This window comes from Nansenia antarctica, assembly GCF_963989245.1.
Source record: "Nansenia antarctica genome assembly, chromosome: 1".
Lineage (NCBI taxonomy): Eukaryota > Metazoa > Chordata > Actinopteri > Argentiniformes > Microstomatidae > Nansenia > Nansenia antarctica.
Window position 1 is genome coordinate 105,376,873 of NC_137674.1, and position 25,323 is coordinate 105,402,195.

Genomic DNA, 25,323 nt, shown 5'->3' on the forward strand with positions numbered 1-25,323 from the left:
GCGGTGGTACAGTAGTATGTGCGCTGCATAAAGAGCACGGTGAGGGCAATTACATGCTCTGAAATTTCCCCCAGGTTAGTTAGTTAGTCGGGCGCTTGTCTTTGAACTCATCCTTAATTGTGGGTTGTGATGCATAGTCAGATAATGTTCAGCTGTACTTCCTGGCACAGTAGGGGCCAGAGGAAGAAAAACAAACAGAAGCCACTAAGAATCTGTTTCGAAAACCAGGGTTGTGTTCCAATATTCACACTTAGCATTCTAACACTCTAGAGTCTCCAGATTCCCCAGATCCAGGAGCAGATTTGGAGTAGTCAATCAGACACCTTGATCTCATCCTGGATAGCAAAAGCTATCCCAGTTTACTTTTTATCCAGATTAAAAGTTTTGAAATACTGGGCTCAGGAGAAAACCAGTTTTCAGCGAGATGCAGAAGTACTATTACAGCTGCATAGTGCTCTGAACCGTGCCATCAATGTGGTCTGAAGTTCCTGTTGAAGTAGAAAATCCCCAGAAAATGTTCCCATAGTGATTTTTCTTTCAGATAGCCAATATAAAATTGACATCCTAGTCCTATTCTCAGGCAGTCCTTTCAACACACTCCATTCATTCCCCCAGTAGAACACCTCTCATATCACCCAGCCCACACTGGCCTTGTCTGGGCTATTCTGGGATTGTATGTGTGTTGACTATACCTAAGATAATACCCAAGGCTGGAGGTGTATTGTTTCCACAGAGCCAAGCATGCGCGTATGTTCACGCTGACACATACACATGCACGCACACATACACACACACACACACACACACACACACACACACATACACACACACACACACACACACACACACACACACACACACACAGTTGAAGCAAGGCTGAGAAAGTATTGTCTCCTCAGGGTCAAAGAGACACAGGAACAGGAAAAGACAATTGCACAAATATACATGCACATACGCACACACACACACACACACACACACACACACACACACACAAACATTAACACACAGACACACAGAAATATATACAGGCCGACGCATAAAAAACACATCAAGTACATCAATGTTGTCATGTAAATTGCTCATGGACCATGAGACAAAGTAATCAAAAACACTGTTGTTAATCTACCTTCATTGGCAAGTATATTTCTTTTATAAAACTAGTTACATTTATTACACGTTTAGTAGATACATTTCAATAAAATATGGTGAGTTATTATAACAAAGACAAAGTCATTGTAATAGACTGTACAATTGAGTAGCTAGAACAAAAACTTCAAAGGCACTGAATTCAATAAAACCACTTGTGTCAGCAAGACTGACATGCTCCCTCCAATACGACACAATTGACAGAAAAAAAAAGAAATACAAAATAAGAAAACATTTGCTCATTCAATTGTATCAAATTCCAATTGCCATTTCCTGCAATAAAGGAAGTGGGCGGATTGCTTCTCAGGAAGTGGGTGTGTCCACATTGGCTGGGCCACCCTGACCTTCCACTTGCTGTGTAAACATGATAGCAGTCCAAAGGCTCTCTATGTGACAGGCAGGGCTCAAATCTGGGTCTCCCACATGGAAGACTCAAGCCTCTACCATTAGGCCAAGAGGACGTCCTCAACCTCTGAGGGTGACACATGGCACACAAGGCTACCTCATCACGGTAGTGCCATATTCCAAATCACCACGGCTGCATCTACAAACAGTGGTCTTTTTACAAAAACGTTATTGTTCCCATTGAATATATTACATTTATCTCTGAAGAAAAATACCTTAAACAATTCAATGAATATGGCGATTATGGTTATTGCATTCGATGTGACTGGTCCTAGTGGTCACACAAGGGTATTGCTGCCTGAGGGAAGGTAATAACATAGAAAACTGTACAAAAAACAGGTTCAGGGAAGGTATGTTTGAGAGGGGGGGGGGGGTAACAGTTTGGGGCTAGACGGGAGGGGCGCTGTAGCGCACATCAACACAGAACTTATGTGCGGTCTTGGGCGGCAGGGGCTTCTTCAGGACGTTCCTCTTCATGATCATCTCCTCGTTAGCGTAAACGGGGGCGTCTGCGTCATCTGAGTGGTACCCCGACTGGTATCCGCTTGTCTGATTGGACGACTCCGACGCCAGGGACTCCTTACTCTTACATCGCAGAAGTTGACTGAGGTAGGACAAGAAATTAACCCGAATTCAAATGAGAGATCGTAATATCCCAGAGCAAACTCTAGGAGTTATATAACTCACAAGAAAATGAGGCACTAACCTTACAGAGGGAATGGAATCAAATCAAGTCATATAATGAAGGTAGTTATATGGTAATAACACTGCTATTACATGTCATTATGAGTATCCAGACGATGCAATAGATGGAATGTTAGCATTATGTGACTGGGGTTAGGGTTAAAATAATGACAGAATTATTATGATTATGATTATGATTATTATAGTTATAGTTATTATTATTATTATTAACCTGAAGTTGGGTGTGCGTGGAGGTTGATGATCCAGACTCTTCATCTCCTCTGGTGATAGGCCCATGCCGCTGTCAGTCTGACCCTCCTGTAGGAAACACCCACAAGGACTCTGGTCATTGGTTGCTGCTAAGAGAGGCGGAGGGACACTGTGTCTGACCATGGAGACACTCACCATGATGATGCCATGCTGCACCGGGATATCCTCAAAAGTCTTCACACTGAGTGGCCGACTGCACCTGTCACTCTGCTGGGAGATCCTGTCAGGAGCAGTAAGGGGAGGGTCAATTGTGTGTGTCTATGTGTGTGTGTGTGTGTGTGTGTGTGTGTGCGTGTGTGTGTGTGTGTGTGTGTGTGTGTGTGCGCGTGTGTGTAGGTATGTGTGTGTGTGTGTGTGCGTGTGTGTGTGCTGTGCGTGTGCGTGTGTGTGTGTGTGTGTGTGTGTGTGTGTGTGAGTGATGCGTGCTGACCTGAGGGTAGGTGCGTTGTCATAGTGGACCTGGGGCTCCAGGGCGTCCTCTCTAGCGGGCCTGCTGAAGGGGCTCCTGGAGTCGGGGCTGACTGGGCCGTCCTTCACCTCCCCCACTGTCAGAGGGATGTAGTCCTTCCCATCCTAGACATCAATACATTGATTACTGGTTATACTACCTTACACACACACACACACACATACAGACACACACACCCACACACACACACACACAGACACACACACATAGACACAGACACAGACACAGACACAGACACAGACACACACAAACACACAGACACAGACACAGACACACACACATGCAGGCAAGCATGCATACACATCGAAGCACTCTCGTCAGCAGCAGCACATGCACGCACGCACGCACGCACACACACACACACACACACACACACACACACAGACACACACACAGACACACACACAAACACACACACACACACACACATGCATACACATACACACACATACACACACACATACAGACACATACACACACACAGACACACACACACACACACACACACACACACTTGCAGGCAAGCATGCATACACATCGAAGCACTGTCATCAACAGCTGCACACGCACGCATGCAGCACACACACACACACACACACACACACACACACACAATTTTGACATCTGTCAAAACAACTCAGTCACCTGTTGAGCACTAGCCTGAAGCAGGTTTCCCAGATGCTCCACAAGCTCAGTGAACGTGGGCCTGTCTGTGGGTCGGTCCAGCCAGCAGTCCAACATGGTCTGATATCTAAAAGAGCGATCATTAACATATTCATTGCTGATTCATTACTACATTGCACTACATACAATCTACCCTTTCATAATCTGGAAAAAACGACTTGGGGACCTTTTCATCAGACCCTGTCACAATTGTGTCATTTCAAATCCAAACTTTTGGGAGTATAGAGCTAAATGAAGATGTCTAAATTAATGTAAGATATCTAAATGAACTGTCCCACGACTTCATCTCAGACAGGGCTACCGATCCTGACAGGGCTACCGATCATGAGACTGTGATTCTAAACTACCTCCGCTACACACACACACACTCACATCTCGGTGGTGGCGTAGTCTGGCGCTCTCATCCTCGTCCCTTCCTTCAGTCTCCTGCAGAAGGCTTCATCGATGCCCACGCCAGGGTAGGGAGACGCCCCTGCGGTGGAGAGAACAACAGTTAGCATACGGCCTTTGTGTGGTGGTCGCAGTGCGGTCACTCTGTGCTCAAGGTTAGGGTACAGGGTTGTAGATCGATAGTCCGGTGTTTTACCCAGAGAGAAGATCTCCCAGAGAAGGACTCCAAAGGACCACACGTCGCTCTGGGTCGTGTAGACCCGGTCAAAGATAGTCTCAGGAGCCATCCATTTCAGAGGCAGCCGCGCCTATTAAGAAAGATACCGTTTATAACACAGTTATAAACACTTCAGAACCACAGGGGTCTGACTGAATGGATAGTTCTGAGTGACATGTGACAGAAGGGGTTGAAACCTGGGTCTCCCACGTGGAAGACCCAAGCATCTACCATTAGACCAAGAGGACATCCTCGAGGTCCGAGAGCAACACTTGTGTTTACATGTCTCAGGCAGGGCTACCTATCACGAGAGCGCGATCTCAAACCACCTCCGCTACAACGTCTAAAACACGTACGTCTCCCTTGCGGACGTAGTCGGGGTCTTTGTAGACGTCTCTGGCCAGGCCGAAGTCACAGATCTTCACCACGCTGTTCTCTGAGAGGAGGATGTTTCTGGCTGCCAGGTCCCGGTGGATACACTGTCACACACGCACACACACACACACATGCACACACACACACACACACACACACACAACCAAACACACACACACACACACACACACACACACACACAGACACAAACACGCAAACACAAACACACACACAGAGTATGGTGATATTAGTGTTAACAAAAACCAAAAAACACACACACACACATATTCAAGCAAACACCCATCCCCCTTCCCCATAAACCCACCACTAATGAAAGGATAATCCGTTCACAGAGAAGCCATGCGTTTGCAGGCACTCTTGGAATAAACACACACCACAAGAAGAGTATGCCAGCCTATGTGTAAACAGACAGTCAGGCAGATAGACAGATAGACAGTCAGACAGAGAGACAGACAGAGATACAGACAATAAGAAAGACAGACAGTGAGAGACCTATACACACACAGGTGAGGGGTGTGTTGTTGGTGTGTGTGAGTCTGACCTTGCGAGAGGCCAGGAACTCCATGCCCTTGGCCACCTGGAAGCTGTAGCTGATGAGGTCCTCCATGTTCAGGTGGTCACAGTCACAGTCTGGGGACACATGGTGCATTCACATAGCTGCTTAGGAACAGTACATTGGGGGTAGTGGGGGACATTGTTGTTATTTTGTTATCCTATGAGCATCGGTACTATGGTATAACATTGTTCTTTAAACTGTCTTCAGTGAGTACATAAACATTTGGTATATATATATATATATATATATATATATATATATATATATATATATATATATATACTCATTGGCCACTTTATTAGGTACACCTTGCTAGTACCGGGTTGGACCCCCCCCCCCCCTCCCGACACTGCACTTTTTGCACTTTTATTTGTATTGCACCTTGTTTTAATGTATTTAATGTATTTTATCTGTTTTTTATCTGTATTTTATCTTGCTTTTTTCTTTTACCAGTGTTTTATCTTTTTATCTGTTAAGCACTTTGGGCGGCTATTTGTCGTTGTAAAATTGTGCTATATAAATAAACGTTACTAACTTTTGAACTGCCTCAATTCTTCATGCCATAAATTCAACAAGGTGCTGGAAACATTCCTCACAGATTCTGGTCCATATTGGCATTATGACATCGCACAGTTGCTGAAGATTTGTGCCAAGAAAATATCCCCCTCACCTGCCACTCACTGGATATTTTCTCTTGTTTTTACCATTCTCTGTTTCCCCTAGAGACGGTTGTGTGCGAAAAACCCAGTAGATCAGCACTTTCTGAAATACTCAAAACAGCCTGTCTGGCACCAACACCCACGCCACATTCAAAGTAACTTAAATCACCTTTCTTTCCCATTCTGATGCTTGGTTTGAACTTCAGCAGATCGCCTTGACCATGTCTACATACCTAAATGCGTTTGAGTTGCTGCACCATGGTTGGCTGATTAGATATTTACGTCAACGTGCAGTAGAAAAGGTGTACCTAATAAAGTGGCCGGTGAGAGTATATAGGTCCAGTGGGACTTGAACTCATAACCTAAGCACTGCTGGTGGCTGTGCATTAACCAACTGAGCCACACAGGCACACCCATCAGACACACCCATCCAGCCGCAGTACCTTCCTCCTCCTCCAGGATGCTGACGGAGCCCTCCTGCTCTCCCAGCCTGGAGCAGACAGCCGTCCCCGAGCAGATGTCCAGCTGAGCCACGGTCCCCAAACCCAGGTCCCCCTCGGTGACGTCCTCCTCCACCCTGTCCCACTCCTGACCAGACCGCACCCTCTTCCTCTGTGGCCCATGGAGATGGAGAAACAGGACAGTCAGGGGATGATGCCAAAAGGGGTATGGTATTGTAGTGGTTTGTGGGTGTTAGTGGTATGGCTGTGTAATGGTTTTGGGGGGTCAGTGGTATGGCTGTGTAATGGTTTTGGGGGGTCAGTGGTATGGTTGTGTAATGGTTTTGGGGGGTCAGTGGTATGGCTGTGTAATGGTTTTGGGGGGTCAGTGGTATGGCTGTGTAATGGTTTTGGGGGGTCAGTGGTATGGCTGTGTAATGGTTTTGGGGGGTCAGTGGTATGGCTGTGTAATGGTTTTGGGGGGTCAGTGGTATGGCTGTGTAATGGTTTAGAGGGGTCAGTGGTATGACTGTGTAATGGTTTTGGGGGGTCAGTGGTATGACTGTGTAATGGTTTTGGGGGGTCAGTGGTATGGCTGTGTAATGGTTTAGAGGGGTCAGTGGTATGGCTGTGTAATGGTTTTGGGGGGTCAGTGGTATGGTTGTGTAATGGTTTTGGGGGGTCAGTGGTATGGCTGTGTAATGGTTTAGAGGGGTCAGTGGTATGGTTGTGTAATGGTTTTGGGGGGTCAGTGGTATGGTTGTGTAATGGTTTTGGGGGGTCAGTGGTATGGTTGTGTAATGGTTTGTGGGTTTGTGGGGGTTAGAAGTATGGTTGTGGGGAGGTCAGTGTTATGGTTGAGTAATGGTTTGCGGCCAGTGCAACCACACCAGAGAGGTAGGCCGTGGATTTACTGGCTTGCTTGTGGCTTACGGCTCATTTACCTTGTAGGGACTGTACTCTCCACGCTTGCCCTTTAAGTAGCTGGAGAGGTTTCCATTTTTACAGTACTCCACAATCACCATCAACGGGCCTAAGAGAGAAAGAGAGAGAGAGAGAGAGAGAGAGAGAGAGAGAGATAGTCATCATCAATAAAAAAAAATGCATGAGGGAAGTATAGAATGTGTGTGTGTGTGTGTGTGTGTGTGTGTGTGTGTGTGTGAATGTGGGTGGAGGGGGGGGGGCTAAGTGGAAACGAGGGAGTGTAAGGAAGAATAAAAAATCAGAGGCCCTGGAACACGGCTTCCTCTGCGGTCGGAGCAGATATGCAATTAAGGACAGACAGACAGACAGAGCATGCTCATTACACTACAGTACTTCCCTAACTCACACTTCCTCTGCAGGAACACAATGTGCCCAGTTGAATCTAAGGGGGGGGGGGGGTTGGTAAAAAAAGAAGTGGTACAGCGGATAGCAGGAAAGAGGGAAATACAAAGGAAATAACAGAAGCGGAGAAGAGGGGTGAGGGTCTAAATTGGAAGTTGTACAGAAAATTAAAATGGAATGAGCACGCCTGTATGGACAATGGAATGAGAGCAGGCCTGTATGAATGAGAGCAGGCTCACTAGCTCAGTGACTCACTCCCTGGTTTGGTGCAGGCCCCCAGCAGGTTGACGACATTGAGGTGATGGCCGATGTGGATGAGGATCTTCAGCTCTGACATCAGGGCGCGGTACTCACTGGACGTAGCTCCCTCTGCGGTAGGGAGAGACATCAATGAGTGTGTGTGCAGGGCATAACATTTTGCACTACTGCTGTTTACAATATTACCATTGCACATCCCGTCTTATTGCACGTTGCACATACCTCTTTGATATAGCGTCTTTAATATATAGTGCACATAAGCTACCTTAACTGTACATAGCTCATAACTGTTATATACCTCTAAACTACCGTACATGCCATACTGTACCTATCACTATCAATGTCATGTTTTTATGTCATGTTTTGACTATTTTGACTATTGCAATGCCAATAAAGTTTAATCTAATCTAATCTAATCTAATCTAATCTAATCTAATCTAATCTAACATTTACTTTTTGGTCTACCAGCCAAAGTGTCTGAAGGATGACACATCTTTATCTATCCCTGTGTCAAAATACCACTAAATATTTTATCTCACAAAGTCCAGTCATTGCTATCTCGTGCTGTAGTGTGTAGCTGAATCGTACTTTAATACTTTATTTTTGTAGTTTAATGCTGTTGTAACTGATAAATGTGAATTGTGAAATGTATGTATAACACATGCTGCAGCAAATTAGTTTTAAGCGAACATTATGCACAAAATGTCCTTTATGCTTGTGTGACAGTGGAAAGAGAACTCAACCTAACCTTTATGCTTGTGTAACAGTGGAAAGAGAACACAAGCTAACTTTTAGCAGGTACTGTGGTTCAGTACTGGTTTCAGTTACTCAGACATACAGGAAGTCGGGCACGGACGCTGGGCCCAGACAAGAATGTGAGATTCAACCTGCCCAAACTATTCAGGTGTAAACTGTAACAATGTCAAGAGCATGACCATGTTTGAACCGTGCGCTCATCACACACTCCCTAATTGGTTGAACTTACATATGATACGTCTAATTGGTTCATCTACATCGTATTGTACGCCAAGGAAAGGTATTATAGAGCTTAGGGTATTGTCCCTTTGGGGGCTCTTGGCATCTCCATATTATTGTATGGTGCCATTTCTCTGATGAAAGAATATAAACAATAAAGACCAACTTTTATACTTTTTATACTTTTATTCTATACTTTTTAAAACTTTTCTCTTGGCTGTTTCCATTGCATGAGGAAGTTACAGAGTTCAGAAGTTCCAGTCAGCTGGAGGAGGCAGGACCAACATTGAGTGTTGTCACAAATGCTGAATCAACAGTAACCATCATTGTGGCCAGTTTTGCTTTTAAATTGAAGCATAGTATTCGCAAACAATTGTTGACTACCTGCCAAAGTTACTGAGCGGTGGGTGTTAATTTACCCTGTGTGTGTGTGTGTGTGTGTGTGTGTGTGTGTGTGTGTGTGCGTGCGTGCGTGCGTGTGCATGAGCGTGCGTGTGTGTACTCACCCTTCAGCATCTTGACTGCCACCGTGGTGCATGTAGTGGCCTTCTCTATGCCAAAGGCTGCTGCCTCCACCACCTGTCCAAAGGCTCCCCGCCCCAACGGGTCCCCTGCAAGAAACACACCAAACACATATTCAGCCAGAGTGGATATTGAGTATAGAGCTTCAATCTCTCCTACAGTATAACCAGAAAAGTGGACCCCCATCCACTTCCATTATATTGGAAAATGTGAATGTACCAGTTGCTAAATAACCGGTGTAAGGATTTTAAAAAGTATTGGTGTATTCGAGTTAAGATGGTAAACTCACTCTTCAAGTTTAAGTACCCCCACCAGAGCCATCGAATCGCTAGCTTTTCGGTGGCTTAGCTTGTTTCCATCTGGTATTACGGAGTGAGCGTGTCACTGCCGCTGTAGTACGACTACCATCACTTTATCACTTTATTGTACTTTTACATTTTTTTATTAATTACCTTACTTATTTTTATTTTATTCTATTAATGTCGATTTTGTATTCTGCTGCAATGCCGATGTCGAAGAACCTGAGCCTAAGAATTTGACTCTTGTGTACCCGTACATTGGATGTAATAAAAGCAATTCTGATCCTGATTCTCACCTAGCTTCAACCTGTCTCGAGGGAACTCCCACTTGTTGGCGTCGTACGTGAGCCTCTCGCACTGCTCTTCTGTGGGCATGTCCTCTGAGTCCAGGATGATGGACAGGTAGCCTGTCTTCAGATCCCCATTATTGGGCTGGATGGAGAGAGAGAGAGAGAGAGAGAGAGAGAGAGAGAGAGAGAGAGAGAGAGAGAGAGAGAGAGAGAGAGAGAGAGAGAGAGAGAGAGAGAGAGAGGAGAGAGAGACAGAGAGACAGAGACAGAGACAGAGAGAGAGACAGAGAGACAGAGACAGAGACAGAGACAGAGAGAGAGAGAGAGAGAGAGAGAGAGAGATGATGCACTTGAGTATTTGCCACAATGACCTGAGGTGTGTGCGTTCAACAAAGCTTTCTGTTAGCGAACGTTAGCGAACATTAGGACATATTGTGAATGTGAACGTTTGCTAGAGTTAGCTAACAGTTTGAATAAACAGATAGTGCATGGTGAACAGAAGTTCCTGTCCTTCCAGTGCAATATGAGTAAAACCACAATTCTAATTGGTTTGAATATCGTTGCTATGCCATGCTCATTATTAACCAATTATCCACTGGAGCTTGCCTGTAACAAGATGGAACATTCATTCAAAGTGTCCAACAGTAGCTGCCGAGAGAGAGAGAGAGAGAGAGAGAGAGACAGACAGAGAGAGAGAGAGACAGAGAGAGAGAGAGACAGAGAGAGAGAGACAGAGAGACAGAGAGAGAGAGAGAGAGAGAGAGAGAGAGAGAGAGAGAGAGAGAGAGAGAGAGCTAGGCCAGCGCTGGAGGATGGAGGAGGCCTACGAGGGGAAGCAGAATGTTCTCTGTTGTTCCCTCCACACAAAGGAGAAGGGGGCACCGAGGGCCAAGCTAGTCAGTTCTGATCCGTCAGACCCGTCCCACTGTGTGTGTGCATGTCCGTGTGTCTGCGTGTGGAACCAGGGGAAAGGTTTCGCAGAGGAGGAAGAGGAAGATGAGAAAGAGGAGGAGGAGAAGGGCGTTATTACTCTTTTTCTGCTGCGGATGACGAAAACGATGAGCAGCCAGAAGAACATGGCGATGACCACAGACCCGATGGGAACGATCAGCTCCACGTTGGTCTTCTCCTCAGCCCCTAGAGTCAGAACAACAGCCAAGAACAGAACAACAGCGTTAATCCTGTCAGCCTTACTGTACATAATAGTTGCCTGTATATAGATTCTGCCTGTATATAGATTCTGCCTGTATAGATTCTGATCCAGATAAAACGTTTAGAACAACTGGGCCTAGATGATTCACTTACTTTAGACACTTTAATTGTTGTAAGTCGCTTTGGATAAAATGGCGAAAATGTGAAAATGTACCATGTATTTCATATGACAAATAGCTGATCTAGGCAGTCCATTTGGAATTACGAGAATTCTCTATTTTGGCAACTGTGATCACAACACTAGGCGGAGGAAAAGCATGTTTCTGGTATATATGTTAGGGTGTATTTGTGTTGGAGGACGAGCGCTGTGTGCAGACAGACTTTCTATCCAGCCATAACAAACCCTTGGGGTCAGCGACGAACTACAGGGAAAGAACCTGGAACGGTCAGTGGAATCCTGACGCTCCGCCCTCTCGTTAACGCTGACCATCGCCACCATCTCTCTCTCCCCCTCTCACTCTCTCCCCCCACCTTTCGCTCTCCCTGTTTCTCTCCCTTTCTCATTCTCTCTCTCCCCACCTCTCTCTCTCTCTACATCTCTCTCTCTGTCTCTCTCTTCCTCCCACCTCTCTCCCATCCTCTCCCACTCCATTTCTCTCTCTCTACATCTCTCCCTCTCTCGTCCCTCTCCACCCACACGTGAGTTAGAGGACCCAGGCTCTGTCCTCTGACCCCCCTCGTTAGTGTGCTGGCCGGCGCCTGGGAGACCCTGGGAGCAACGCTGGGTGATCAGCCGGGTGACGGGGGGCGGGTCACGTAGGCCCTTCTCTCATTTTGCATGTTTGTTTGTTTGTTTGTTTGTTTACTGTGTTCCCTCAGTGTTCCCTTTCTCTTAGGGCGGGGGGAGTGGGAAAGGGAGGGGGAGGGGGCTGAGGCTGGGGTAGAGGCTAGTGCTGGGGCTGGGGTAGAGGCCGAGGCTGGGGTTGAGGCTGAGGCTGGGGTTGCTGGCCTCCCCCTTTGTCCACTTTGGGCTTCTCATTGTTTTGTTTCCAGAAACTCCCTGGAGGATGTTGCGCTAAGTGGGTTTAGCTTCCTGTCCCGCGGGACTCGAGTTATTCTTACACCTCATCTTTGATATTGGGTGTGATGTGAATCAGGGAAACCTTGAGGTGATCTATAAATACATCTACAAATAGATGGCTTATCGGTGGGGCATTACGGGACTGATTTTAATGTATGGGTACGATGGAGGGGTGATTACGAGGGAAAGCCTATCGATATGCTACCCATGTGCCTTCTTTTGATATGACAGAACAGGAAATACCAGCATTCTCTTCTATGGCATCATTTCTGCTGGGTGATTATGGTAATTTCCTGCACAATGCTGCTGTGATCCAGTTTCCAGTAAGGCAGCAAGGAGGGACTGGAGGGACCTCCCTAGGAGGGTTAGGGTTAGGGAGGGACTGACCTTCTGTGGTTAGGTAGGCCTGGGAGGGTTAGGGTTAGGGTTAGGGAGGGACTGACCTTCCATGATGAGGTAGGCCTAGGAGGGTTAGGGTTAGGGTTAGGGAGGGACTGACCTTCCATGGTGAGGTAGGCCTAGGAGGGTTAGGGAGGGACTAACCTTCCATGGTGAGGTAGGCCTGGGAGGGTTAGGGTTAGGGAGGGACTAACCTTCCATGGTGACGTAGGCCTAGGAGGGTTAGGGTTAGGGAGGGACTAACCTTCTGTGGTTAGGTAGGCCTGGGAGGCGTCGCAGCCTCGGCTGTTACAGGCAGTGCAGGTGTACAGACCGCTGTCCTCCTTCTTCACACGCTGGATGGTCAGGGTCCGGTTCAGAGGGCTCAGAATCACACCTGCAAACCAGCGACCATTAACACTAGTGTCAGATGTCGTGACGTTAGAATTATACGGTTCTATCTAAATTTTTGGTCAAAATTGAGTTTTTTACATAATCTGATCCATTAGGTGTTTATTAATGCCTGTGTGGTGTTATTTTTAAAATGTAGAATTTTTTTAGTTAGTAATTAATAAAATACAAAGGTTCCATCTCACAAAACATAATGGAATGTAAAAACTTTGACACTCAATATCTCTGAAGTACCCTAAACGGAGATAGAACCTTATAATTCTAAGCTCACGCATTAACACTAGTGTCAGATGTGGAGGTGACTACAATAGAACAGGTAAACGTAGTATCAATAGTGGTAGAATTATGAACAGTCATAAGACCTGGGTTGCAAATGGTGTATGAAATCATAATGTGATGGCAGCTGGGGAAAGTGGGAACAAGTTGGCAACCAACCAAAGGAAAGCAAGGTACACTCAAAGTATTTGAACGTATTTCAACCCAGGTCTGGCAGTAGCTGCATTAGTGAGTGTATGGTTGGTGATGTAATGTATGGCTGGATTGATTGGGCCGCCTCACCTGAGCCCTCCACCATGGTTTGGTTGTTCTTGGTCCACAGCAGGGTCGGAGTAGGCGTACCCGTCACCTCACATGTTAGCGTGGTCGTGGCGCTCACGTTCACTCTCTGGTCGGTCAAATTGTTCAGGATCCTCGCGACCTCAAGAGCTTCAAAGATAATATTCAAAGACATTTAGACTTTAAATTCCACATCCAAGCTTTAATACAATACCTAGTTAGAGTTGTTACATAAACAGATATTATTCAGATATGTTTGTGCTGTGAAATGAATAATATGTTCTGTGTAAGAAGTGGTGCCATTTTTGTTCAAATAGATTCAAGGAGGGCCTGCACACTCAAATGCTCCAACACCTTGACTAACAAAAGACAGACAACACTGATCCTAAGTTATGTTAAAACCCCATGCTACTGATCTAGGTAATGGTGCTTCAAGTTTGGTTCAGACCCCAGTAAGTATTGTCAAAGAGGAGATACAGTAACTAAACCCTAATTCACAATAAGGAGCCAAGCTGACCCAAGCTGACCCAAGCTGACCCAAGCTGACCCAAGCTGAACCGTTCTAAGCCAGGCTGAGCTGTATTGAGCTTGAGTGATTAAGCATCCACCATAGTTGGTGAAACAGTGCTGGAAAGGACAATGTGAAAGGGAAATATCTGAGCCAGCCCAGTATGGTTCAGGTCAGCCCTGTCATGTATAAAGCCCCATAGTATCAACTGGGGCTGCTGTGGCTCAGGAGGTAGAGCCGGCGTCCAATGATTGCAAGGTTGCATGGTTGGTGGTCCGATCCTCGTGTCGAGGTGTCCTCGGGGCAAGACACTCAACCCCAAATTGCTCCCAATGAGCGGGCCGGCGCCTTGCATGGTAGCTTGCTGCCATTGGTGTGTGCATGTGTGTGTGAATAAGAGAATGAGAGGCCAGTGTAAAGCGCTTTGGAATAAGGCGCTATGTAAGTACAGTCCTTTTTGCTATCTACTATCAATGGCCCAGGTGCTTTCTAGATAGCTAGGCTACAGTACCTCTGAGGGTGAGGTGGCGGAGGAGGCAGGTCCTCTCCCCAGTCTTGATGTTCTCCACCTGGCAGGCGTACAGCCCCTCGTCCTGGCGGGACACGTTGACCAGGGGCAACTCCAGGGTGATGTTGGTGCCCTGCAGGCCCGAGCGGACAGCCTGGCGGAGGGGTCGGCGGGGCAGGGACAGCCTGGCGCAGGGCTGCATCTCTGGTACGTGTTTCAGGTCTGACTTGTCGCTGACTTTGAACCAGGTCAGGTTGCCGTAGATCAGCCGGTCCGCTTTACACCTGAGAACCACGTGGTCCTGCTCTATGGGCTCGCTGGATGGGAACACACTTAGCTCCAGACCGCCTGCACACACACACACACACACACACACACACACGCACATGCACACACACACACACACACATATTAATATACATTCACTCACACACACGCACACACGCACGCACACACAAACACACACACACACACACACACACACACACACACACTATAAGGTGTTCTGGTTCACTGGATAGAACAGATCAGAGTCCCGTCTCCCAAAGCATGAAAGAAGAGTTTCAAACGTACGTGTCACACGGAAGAGGATGTCACGGACATCACGTCCCAACTTGTTGGATGCCAGACATCTGTACAGGGCATGGACCTCCGCTTTCTGAATCTTCAAAGAACTCACAGTCTGCAGGCAAACATCACCTTTAAAATGCATTCATTCTATTGCAGTATATACTGTATATGATATTGATATTACAGTACATTGTTCAGATTTAATAGACCACATTCAAGGAAAGAAAACAAAACAAAACATTCCATTACATGGGGATGTACGTAGGTGGGATATTACTCTTGGGTGGTTGGGTTGTGGTCAGGGTTCAAGGAAAATATAGGTATTTTGTAGGTGGTTGAGTTGTGGTCAAGAAGAGTGGGGTTTACCTTGTGCAAGTGGTCGGCATTACTGCTAATTCGGTCAATGGGGTTCTGGCCTGTTTTATTGCTGATGTCTCTCCACTTGGTACACTCCCCCATCTTGTCCTCAGAGTTCACCCCTCCTGACCTGCAATATCAATATCACTATCAATGTAATATCTATATAACTCTCAATACAATATCTATATAACTATCAATATAATATCAATATCACTATCAATATAATATAAATATCACTATCAATATAATATCTATATAACTATCAATACAATATCAATATCACTATCAATATACTATCTATATAACTATCAATACAATATCAATATCACTATCAATATATATCTATATAACTATCAATACAATATCAATATCACTATCAATATAATATCAATATCACTATCAATATAATATCAATATAAAATCAATATCAATATAATATCAATATCACTATCAATGTAATATCAGTATCACTATCAATATAATATCAATATCACTATCAATGTATCAATATAAAATCAATATCACTATCAATACAATATCAATATCACTATCAATATAATATCAATTTAACTATCAATATAATATAAATATCACTATCAATATAATATCTATATAACTATCAATACAATATCAATATCACTATCAATATAATATATATATATATAACTATCAATATAATATCAATATAATATCTATATAATATCTATATAACTATCAATACAATATCAATATCACTATCAATATAATATCTATATAACTATCAATACAATCTAAATATCACTATCAATATAATATCTATATAACTATCAATACAATATCAATATCACTATCAATATAATATCAATATTACTATCAATATAATATCAATATCAATATCAATATAATATCTATATAACTATCAATACAATATCAATATCACTATCAATATAATATTTATATAACTATCAATACAATATCAATATAACTATCAATATAATATCTATATAACTATCAATACAATATCGATATCACTATCAATATAATATCAATATCACTATCATTATAATATCAATATAATATCAATATCAATATAATATCAATATCACTATCAATGTAATATCAGTATCACTATCAATATAATATCAATATCACTATCAATGTATCAATATACAATCAATATCACTATCAATACAATATCAATATCACTATCAATATAATATCAATTTAACTATCAATATAATATAAATATCACTATCAATATAATATCAATATCAATATTAATATAATATCAATATCACTGTCAATATAATATCTATATAACTATCAATACAATATCAATATCACTATCAATGTAATATCACTATCAATATCAATATAATATCAATATCACTATCAATATGATAAATCAACATCACTATCAATATGATAAATCAATATCACTATCAATATGATACATCAATATCACTATCAATATAATATATCAATATCACTATCAATATGATACATCAATATAATATATCAATATAATATCAATATCACTATCAATATGATACATCAATATCACTATCAATATAATATATCAATATCACTATCAATATAATATCAACATCACTATCAATTTGATACATCAATATCACTATCAATATAATATATCAATATTACAAAACAATATCAACATCACTATCAATATGATACATCAACATCACTATCAATATGATACATCAACATCACAAAACAATATCAACATCACTATTAATATGATGCATCAATATCACTATCAATATGTTATATCAATATCACCATCGAAATGATGTGTCAACATCACAAAACAATAATACTCCACTGACACACACTGAGAACATCATACACTATTGACACACACACACACACACACACACACACACACACACACAAACAAACAAATATAAATAGAAGACTATGATCTTTATAATTAGAATCTTCTTAGCTTGTTTGTCCCTGTTCTCAGACGAGTTATTTTAGGTTAGGTTACACAATCTATTGACAGACTGGAGTTGGTGGGAATATCAACAAACACACATGCACTGTAGAGCGCTACACAAGAGACCAAGGAGACGCATAAAGAGAACGAGAAAAAGAGAGGCACACTGAAACAGGCTGAGGGGGAAAACATTTTAGAATGTGTGAAAAAGTGTAAAGAAAGATAAAACAGGAGCCTGAGATACATGGATGGATGGTACATGAACGCAGAGAGGCCAAGAAGGAGTTTGCAGGAAGAAGCCCTTTTGAACAGAGTGCACTTCTGGAACAACAGGAAACTGTGAACAGGACTAAGGAAGTGGTCTGATGTGCACGCTGAAGATAAGGCCCTCCTCCCTTCTGATAGTCTGTACTGAGACATGCCACGCACTCCAGCCAACCTCTCTCACCCACCCTCCGATAACTGCAGACCTGAGAGGAACATTCTCCAGCTCTCAATCATTACATCTCTCATCATGACGTCCTCCAGCTACACAGTCGTGTAGGCATCACAACCGATGCTTACACGACTCCAAAGACACAGATTCTTAGAAAGACACAATTCAGCCTCCATCCAGATTGCATGTATGTAGGAAACACATTCCCAGAGTAGACTTAGGCTATATAACATAGAAAGAAAAGTTGGTCTTTTTTTTTCTCCTCACTCAGATTCACAGTGGTGGTTTTTGTGGACACGGGGTATTGTGACCGGCGATGAGTCACATCCTCTGATCTGCATCAGTTCACAGGACTCTCTCATTGTCTCCGTCCGTGTTTTCATCAACATAGAGAACGTCTACTGTTCCTCCGCAGAATCAACAACTTGTTGACAATGAGTGTTTGAGGAAGACAAGCACGACAGATAGGTGGACGTTGAACATACGCACGCAAACACACACACCCAAACGCACACCACACGCAAACGCTACACACGCACACACGCCAGACACACACAGGACAGGACTGGAGAAGAGGCTTACTGGAAGACGCTTGGGCAGTCCTCTCTGGACATCCACTGCCATTGGATGACTGCAGGGGTGGGGATCCCACGGGCGGTACACCTCAGGGTGGGGCTGCTGCCGTACATGTGCACGTCTGTGTCCACTGCCACCTCCTTCTCAATGATATGGGGAGGGACTGTGGGGGAGAGGAAAGCGGAGTGTAGAAGGAAGGAGGTGAGAGGAGTAGAGTGGAGAAGACATTAGAATTTACTCATGACTAAAAACAGGATTCCAAAAGGGTTTTTAGGCTGTCCCTCTATGACACCTACATCTACTTCTAAGGACATGTTAGGGTTCCATGTACAGTAGAACCTTCTGTGGAACGCCTCAGCCAAGGAACCCTTTTAGGCTCTAGGTAGAACCTTTGTTCGATTGAGTTTGAGGGAGACGGAGGTATGTACCATTGACCAGCAGCTGGAAGGAACGTCTCTGCTCTTCTTTTGTTATCTTATTGGTCAGGACCACGGTGTAATCCCCAGCTGCCCCCTCAGTGATGTCGTAGATTGTCAGAGAGTCCCTGGCAGGTTTCATGCTATGCTCATCCTTACGGACCAACTGGCCATTCTTATACCTGCGGAGACCGGGGCAGGTTGCATTACAGTAACACGAGCACACAGCATACATACACACATACTATCATGGCATACACATCATTCACTCATATCACATCACTACAGTTCACACACTGAGAACACCCAGATATTTAGCAACACTGAGAAAACACTGATTTAGCAACTTTAGCATATTTAGCAACTTTAGCATATTTAGCAACCAGATATTTAGCAACTTGCACTTCCATGTTTTTCAGTAAAATGGAAGCAGATGGGGTCTACTTTGTGACCAAATAAAGGTCCACTTTCATAATGTTGAAAGATGTGGAAGTGCTAGACCACTGGGATATTAACTTTAAAACATGTATCGACTGTCGGTACAGTTTGCGGTTAACCATGTAAATTATATTTTAGAGTGAACTATCCACTTAATATCAACATACCATCTGACATTAGGCTCAGGATAAGCAAAGTACTTGACAGGGATCACGGCCGTTTGATCACCCACGTTCACCTCCATAACCTTAATCCACTCGTCCGTCATCTCAATAAAAGGCTTTTCTAATCACAACAAAACAACAAATAGACATTAGCAGCTATCGTTAGCATCAAAACATCACAACAACATAAAACAATGATAATGCAATTGAATAGACACAATTCAATCAGATCAATCGTCATCGTTCCTGAACCGAAAGAAAGTATTTTTCTGATTCAATAATCTGGTTTACCTACCAAAGACCACCAGATATGCACTGCTGCTTTTGTCCATCTGACCACTGGAGGCTGTGCAGGTGTACTCTCCTGTGTCATTGATGGTCACGTTCTCCAGTATGAGTGTGTTGGACAGTTCTAGAGAGTTCCACAGCTTCTTCTTCTGGGAGGTGTTGTAGGACCTCAAAGAACCATTCGCTGGGGCCTGCGAGTGAGGCAGAGGGTAATACAGGGGAAAGGTTATCATTGTTTTCCCCCATATTATACAATTATTTGTTTATTTCCTTACACTGAGAGCTATCTATGGACCAGTAGAAAGTGCAATCCACAGACCTAGACACTTTCAGCATTGAATTAACTTCAGTTCATACTAGTTATAATAGTAATTAATAATCACTAATTAGTTTACTGAATCATCTCAAAGTGTTTTCAGAGAATTTGGGATGATTCTAGCATGAAACCTAAAGCATGCTAATGTAGTGTACAACTTTCATCGGTTTTGGGTTTGAAAATGCTAAAGTTAGCGATTGCAACACTACTTCTCATTATTACATAGGAGAAGTGGAGAAGAGTCAGGACATCCACAATAAGAGTCTCAAAAGAATGACCGGGACATTCACTATTTTAAGGATCAAGCAAGTATTGACATTGTTTATGGCTCCCCATGACCAGATCAAAGTTAGAGTAATGCAGCAAAACATTATTGTGAAAACAACTTTGACCTGTGCAGGGATAAATTGAAATGTTCCTGAAAGCAGGAAGTAAGGATTCATCTTACTGGGTGAAAAGAAGTGAGATATGGCATTCCTGTTGCATGATCTATGTACATGAGGTCAGAGTGTGTGGTTGACTGTTTACAGGTTGTGTGGTGGACTGTTTACAGGTTGAATTGAATTGAATTGAATTGAATTGAATTGAATTGAATTGAATTGAATTGAATTGAATTGAATTGAATTGAATTGAATTGAATTGAATTGAATTGAATTGAATTGAATTGAATTGAATTGAATTGAATTGAAATGAAATGAATTGAATTGAATTGAATTGAATTGCATTGCATTGCATTGCATTGCATTGCATTGAATTGTACTTTATTGTCCACCAAAGTGGAAAATTGTCAAAATTGTTGTGTGGCGGATTGTTTAGAGGTTGTGTGGTCCACTGTTTACAGGTTGTGTGGTTGACTGTTTACAGGTTGTGTGGTTGACTATTTACAGGTTGTGTGGTTGACTGTTTACAGGTTGTGTGGTTGACTGTTTACAGGTTGTGTGGTTGACTATTTACAGGTTGTGTGGTTGACTGTTTACAGGTTGTGCGGTTGACTGTTTACAGGTTTTCTTCTTCCTACCGTGTCTGTCAGTAAAGCCTGGTTGTGAAGAATGTGTTTCTATTGTATGGGTCATAGCAGGTTTGTAAGCATCGTTTGTAAGCTATTCTATAGTGTAGTATTATAAATATAGGCCTAGTGGGCACTGACCAGGCTTGGAGGGTATGTCCAGTTAAACTCGATGGCAACGTTGAGCTCGGTGTGGGCTGTGCAGTTGAGCACCAGCCGCTCCCCCACAGACAGCCTCTCGTGAGTGGGGGTCAGGGTGAGGTCATTGATCTTATATCCTGCGGAAAAGGGCGGGGGAGACTACGCGGTGAGCAGGCTATTGTTCTCCTGAGACCACAGCCTCTCTTTCACTCACCCACTCACACACACACACACACGCACACACGCACACACACGCACACACGCACGCACACACGCACGCACACAAACACACACATGCTGTACATGTGCACATTGTGTCACACAAACAAACACACACATGCACATACACTTAGATACAATTAGACACACATGCATTTATTTACATATGGACATCAATATACTCAAACTCGTATTGACACTTTCATAACCAGCTTCCCTTTCTGAGACAAGTGTAGGATAAGATACATTGGATTCCGATACCCCAACCAATAACATCACTATTATAAATCCCTCAATCCCTTAACTGGTCACTCTTACCGACAACAACAACGATGTAGAAAGGAGACTTGAAGGTCTCGTTGAGTATGTGTGTCTGACAGAACACTACACCGGCGTAGCTGATATGGTGGCTGGGGACAGTGAAACCCTTCTGGCTATCCCAAAAAGCATCCTTCCCATTCGGATAGACTTCTTTCTTGGGATACTTCTGACAAAGAAGTTATTAAAAACGATTATTAAAAAAACAGTTACATTCGATATTAATTCAAATATCATTAACATCTCCAACTCTCCTTCTGAAAAGAAAAGGTTAATTTGTATTTATTATTGAGTCAATTAGGTCACAAATACCTGTGGATCAATCACAGTAAGGTAGGCGTAGGTGTGTATGACTATCACACCTACAGTAGTTGCTGACCCTCTTATGGAAATCATGAATCATCGGTATTCATACCTCTTTGTCTGGGGTAGAGGGCGTTGTGGATTTTCCAACCTTCGCTTTCAATAAAATCAATCATTAAAGCCATAGGTCAGAGGTCTAGTCATGACTCATGTGTCCAACAGAGTAGGTGATGACGGGAGGACATGGTCTTTGTCAACTAACGATGTTGTCAAGTGACAAATGAGTATCACGAGTTTCAACTGTACTGTACTTCACGCCGTTAGGGGGAAATGGTGTATTGGCGCCACTGAAATAACATAAGTGGCAAAACCTTGGACAAAATGGAGGGGGACAGAATGACTCCTAGACTAGAAGTCTCAGTTGCGATTTTGAACAGAATCTAATTAGACTTATATCCTATGAAAGATAAGATATTTCCCCCAAGAGGATAACAAAGTCAGTAAGCTTGATCTTACCGTATGGAGCGAGACGTTGAGATCCTCCACAGAACCCCGACATGGGATGACCACCTGCTCTCTCTCACGGATGAACACAACTTCATAGTCCTTCTCAGAGGGCACAAACGGGACTTTGGAGTCTGAATGCAAACACACAGAAACATATACATACATGACATACATAGCAGTGGAGGCTGGTGGAGGTAGAAATCGCAGGAGAGGCTTGTTGTAATGCATGGAACAGAATTGGGAATTGTATCAAACACGTGTTTTACTAGTTTGATACTGTACCATTCCTCATTCCATTCCATGCATTGCAATGAGCCCGTCCTCTGATTTCGACCTCCCCGAATACGTACAGTAGTGACCCAGAGAGAACCAACAACACGTGTAATCAGATCAGACACTGTAAGTCTACTTGCAGACAACTGTGAGGTCAGATCTAACTTGGGGCAGATCATGAATCAGATCACTACTGAGGTGAATATTCAAGGATACAACAAGCCCTACTTGTCATTCCATGGACGTCCAGATGACGTCTTTAGGACATCTGGATTACAAGACGTCCTAAAGACGTCATCTGGACGTCCTAGAAAGACGTCATCTGGATGTCCTAGAAAGACGTCATCTGAACCCACATTCCGTCTTCCCTGAGGACGTCTTTTGGACTCTTTGTTTACTGGGAAGAAGAGCCTATAAGGATTCCCACCTTGGACATAGACATAAACAGCTGCAGAGGTTTTGCCATCCTCCACAGGCAAGTTCCTATAGGAGCATCGATACTCCCCAGTCTCGTTGACGGTCGCCCCCGAAATTTGCAATGTAGAGCAGAACAGTCCGGAACCACTGCAGTCTGTGGTGGAGAGGCGACTGGTCGCACGGCTCCGATCAAAGGGTGTGGTCCACTCCAAGTACTGGCGACCACTGCAGAACCAAAGAACAAAGTGAGCAGGATGCGGATCTCCCTACAGAGAACTGGTGACAATCATGTGAGAATGGATGGATAGATGCATGTATGGATGGATGAATGACAGATACATGGATGGATGGATGGATGAATAGGTGAATGGATGAATGATAGATACATGGATGGACGGATTGGAAGGTTGATCTACACAGCATGTGTAGACTCTATTATGTCAGGTATCAGACTGTATGAAGACCAGTTCTTTTAGCCAGGCTGGTCTAGGAGAAGAGAGGCCCATGGGGCCATGTCTCACCTGCAGGTGATCTCCATGGTGTCTGAGGTGTTGATTCTGTGGATCTTTTCCTGGATGCTCAGCGTTGGGGGGTCCGACATGAACCTGAGTTCTAATGCTGTAAGAATGATCAAAAGGAAACCAGCAATCACCCTAATGATTCATTCACTTGGAGAGATAAGACAGCATTACCACACAGAGGTGATCAATATGAGGCTTCTATCAAACTACTCATGTGTATCAAGAGACACACACACATACTGTATCATCATAAATGTTAAAACTCTTCAAAAAAATATTTTAAAAAGGGTTCTTGATTTGTCCCTATAGATGAACCCTTTGAAGAATCGTTTTGAGTTCCATTTAGAACCCTTTTCACAGAGGCCCTTCAAAGGGTTCCCCTATAGGGGCAAACCAATAAAACATGTTTATAAGGGGTACCACAATAACAAGTTCACCATAATTGATTCAAAAGAGACGTTTCTCAAATCATCCCGACTGTGGATTTCACAGGCGGAAGGGATGAACGTTTTGCGTCCATGGCCACTGTGGGCACTCTTGGCTATTTTTCCACTGCTGCAGCAAATGGCGGAGCCTGTGTCAAAACAGGAAGCCAGGGCAGATGGGCCGGGACAGGCTCAATAGCCCAGCTCTGTGTCGCCTAAGGTGGGGTTCCTGTTCCAGAGGATACGGCCTGTAAGCCCCACCACCTCCCTGCGAGGGCCAGGACACGTACAGATAGGGAAATGTGGAATATTTCACCCCAAAGGCGCCAACATTTCCATAGAAGATTTCTGATGTCTTCGATTAAGTTACTGAACCCCCAAAAGTGAGTTATATGACACACTATCAAGAAGAACAACATATGTTCATTCAACTCTAAACTGCCTCGAGAAAGGTGATTACATAATATTATCAGTATTGAAAATGTGAAATATTATTATGTTTGAGGGACAAGGGATTCTAGGGCCATAATAAAATATGGGCAAAGAAGGGTTATAGTTCCCCACCAGAGAACCAGACAATGATGTAATGCCTCCCATTTCACACCATGCATAGTGGTATTAGCATTTCATAGCAGAGAGTTGTTACAGTTTATCCCAACTGTGTCTTAAATGTGGATCAATAACTACTGTTATTGCTGGTGTTATTAGTTAGTCAGTAGTAATGATGAACAACATGAATCACCAATATTATATTATCATATAGGTCTAACAGTATAGGCAATATCACGCTAAATGGATGGACAATTATGGAATAGTATTTCTGATTCAGTGTTTCAGATGAATATAGTGTTAGTGTTAATGTCTTAATAAACGAATACACGTAAACGTGACACCAATGTAGTTCATGTCCATAAAGGTGGTTGACAATAGTTTTAACGGTATAGACTTCATAACTACAATACAATTACATATTTCCAGCTTACCAATCACCCTGCTGATTCCAAAAAGAATGCCCACGAGAGGTATGACGGAGACTGCCTTTGCCATCGTCCGACAAAAGTGCTGGACTTTCCCCGCATGAAAACGCGATACAAAAGTTCACCTCACA

The 25,323-nt window shown here is 43.5% G+C and overlaps 1 protein-coding gene across 1 annotated transcript; it reads right to left on the reverse strand.

Annotated features, from left to right (window-relative positions):
* Positions 1-1,244: 1,244 nt before the first annotated feature.
* kdr (kinase insert domain receptor (a type III receptor tyrosine kinase)) lies at positions 1,245-25,323 on the reverse strand. Its single transcript, XM_080541472.1, has 30 exons — positions 25,199-25,323; positions 23,791-23,887; positions 23,280-23,494; positions 22,589-22,710; positions 21,770-21,938; positions 21,233-21,369; positions 19,777-19,960; positions 19,485-19,602; positions 18,892-19,061; positions 18,470-18,626; positions 15,519-15,639; positions 15,156-15,264; positions 14,586-14,930; positions 13,570-13,716; positions 12,866-12,997; positions 11,020-11,126; positions 9,996-10,131; positions 9,385-9,489; positions 7,901-8,014; positions 7,264-7,352; positions 6,323-6,491; positions 5,206-5,294; positions 4,625-4,747; positions 4,248-4,359; positions 4,034-4,133; positions 3,623-3,728; positions 2,939-3,081; positions 2,644-2,728; positions 2,471-2,556; positions 1,245-2,158 (listed from the first exon to the last, which is right to left on the reverse strand). The coding sequence occupies exons 1-30, from the start codon at positions 25,260-25,262 to the stop codon at positions 1,942-1,944; spliced, it is 4,068 nt and encodes a 1,355-aa protein (XP_080397598.1). The 5' UTR covers positions 25,263-25,323; the 3' UTR covers positions 1,245-1,941.

What these genes read in the sequence shown, in the direction of transcription:
- kdr (XM_080541472.1), bottom strand. Translation starts at nt 25,262, where the DNA reads ATGGCAAAGGCAGTCTCCGTCATACCTCTCGTGGGCATTCTTTTTGGA. An exon ending in TGGAATCAGCAGGGTGATTG is followed by an intron (nt 23,888 to 25,198) that starts GTAAGCTGGAAA and finishes TCATTCTTACAG; the next exon opens with CATTAGAACTCAGGTTCATG. An exon ending in TTCAGGCTAGTGCTCAACAG is followed by an intron (nt 3,082 to 3,622) that starts GTGACTGAGTTG and finishes ATTGATGTCTAG; the next exon opens with GATGGGAAGGACTACATCCC.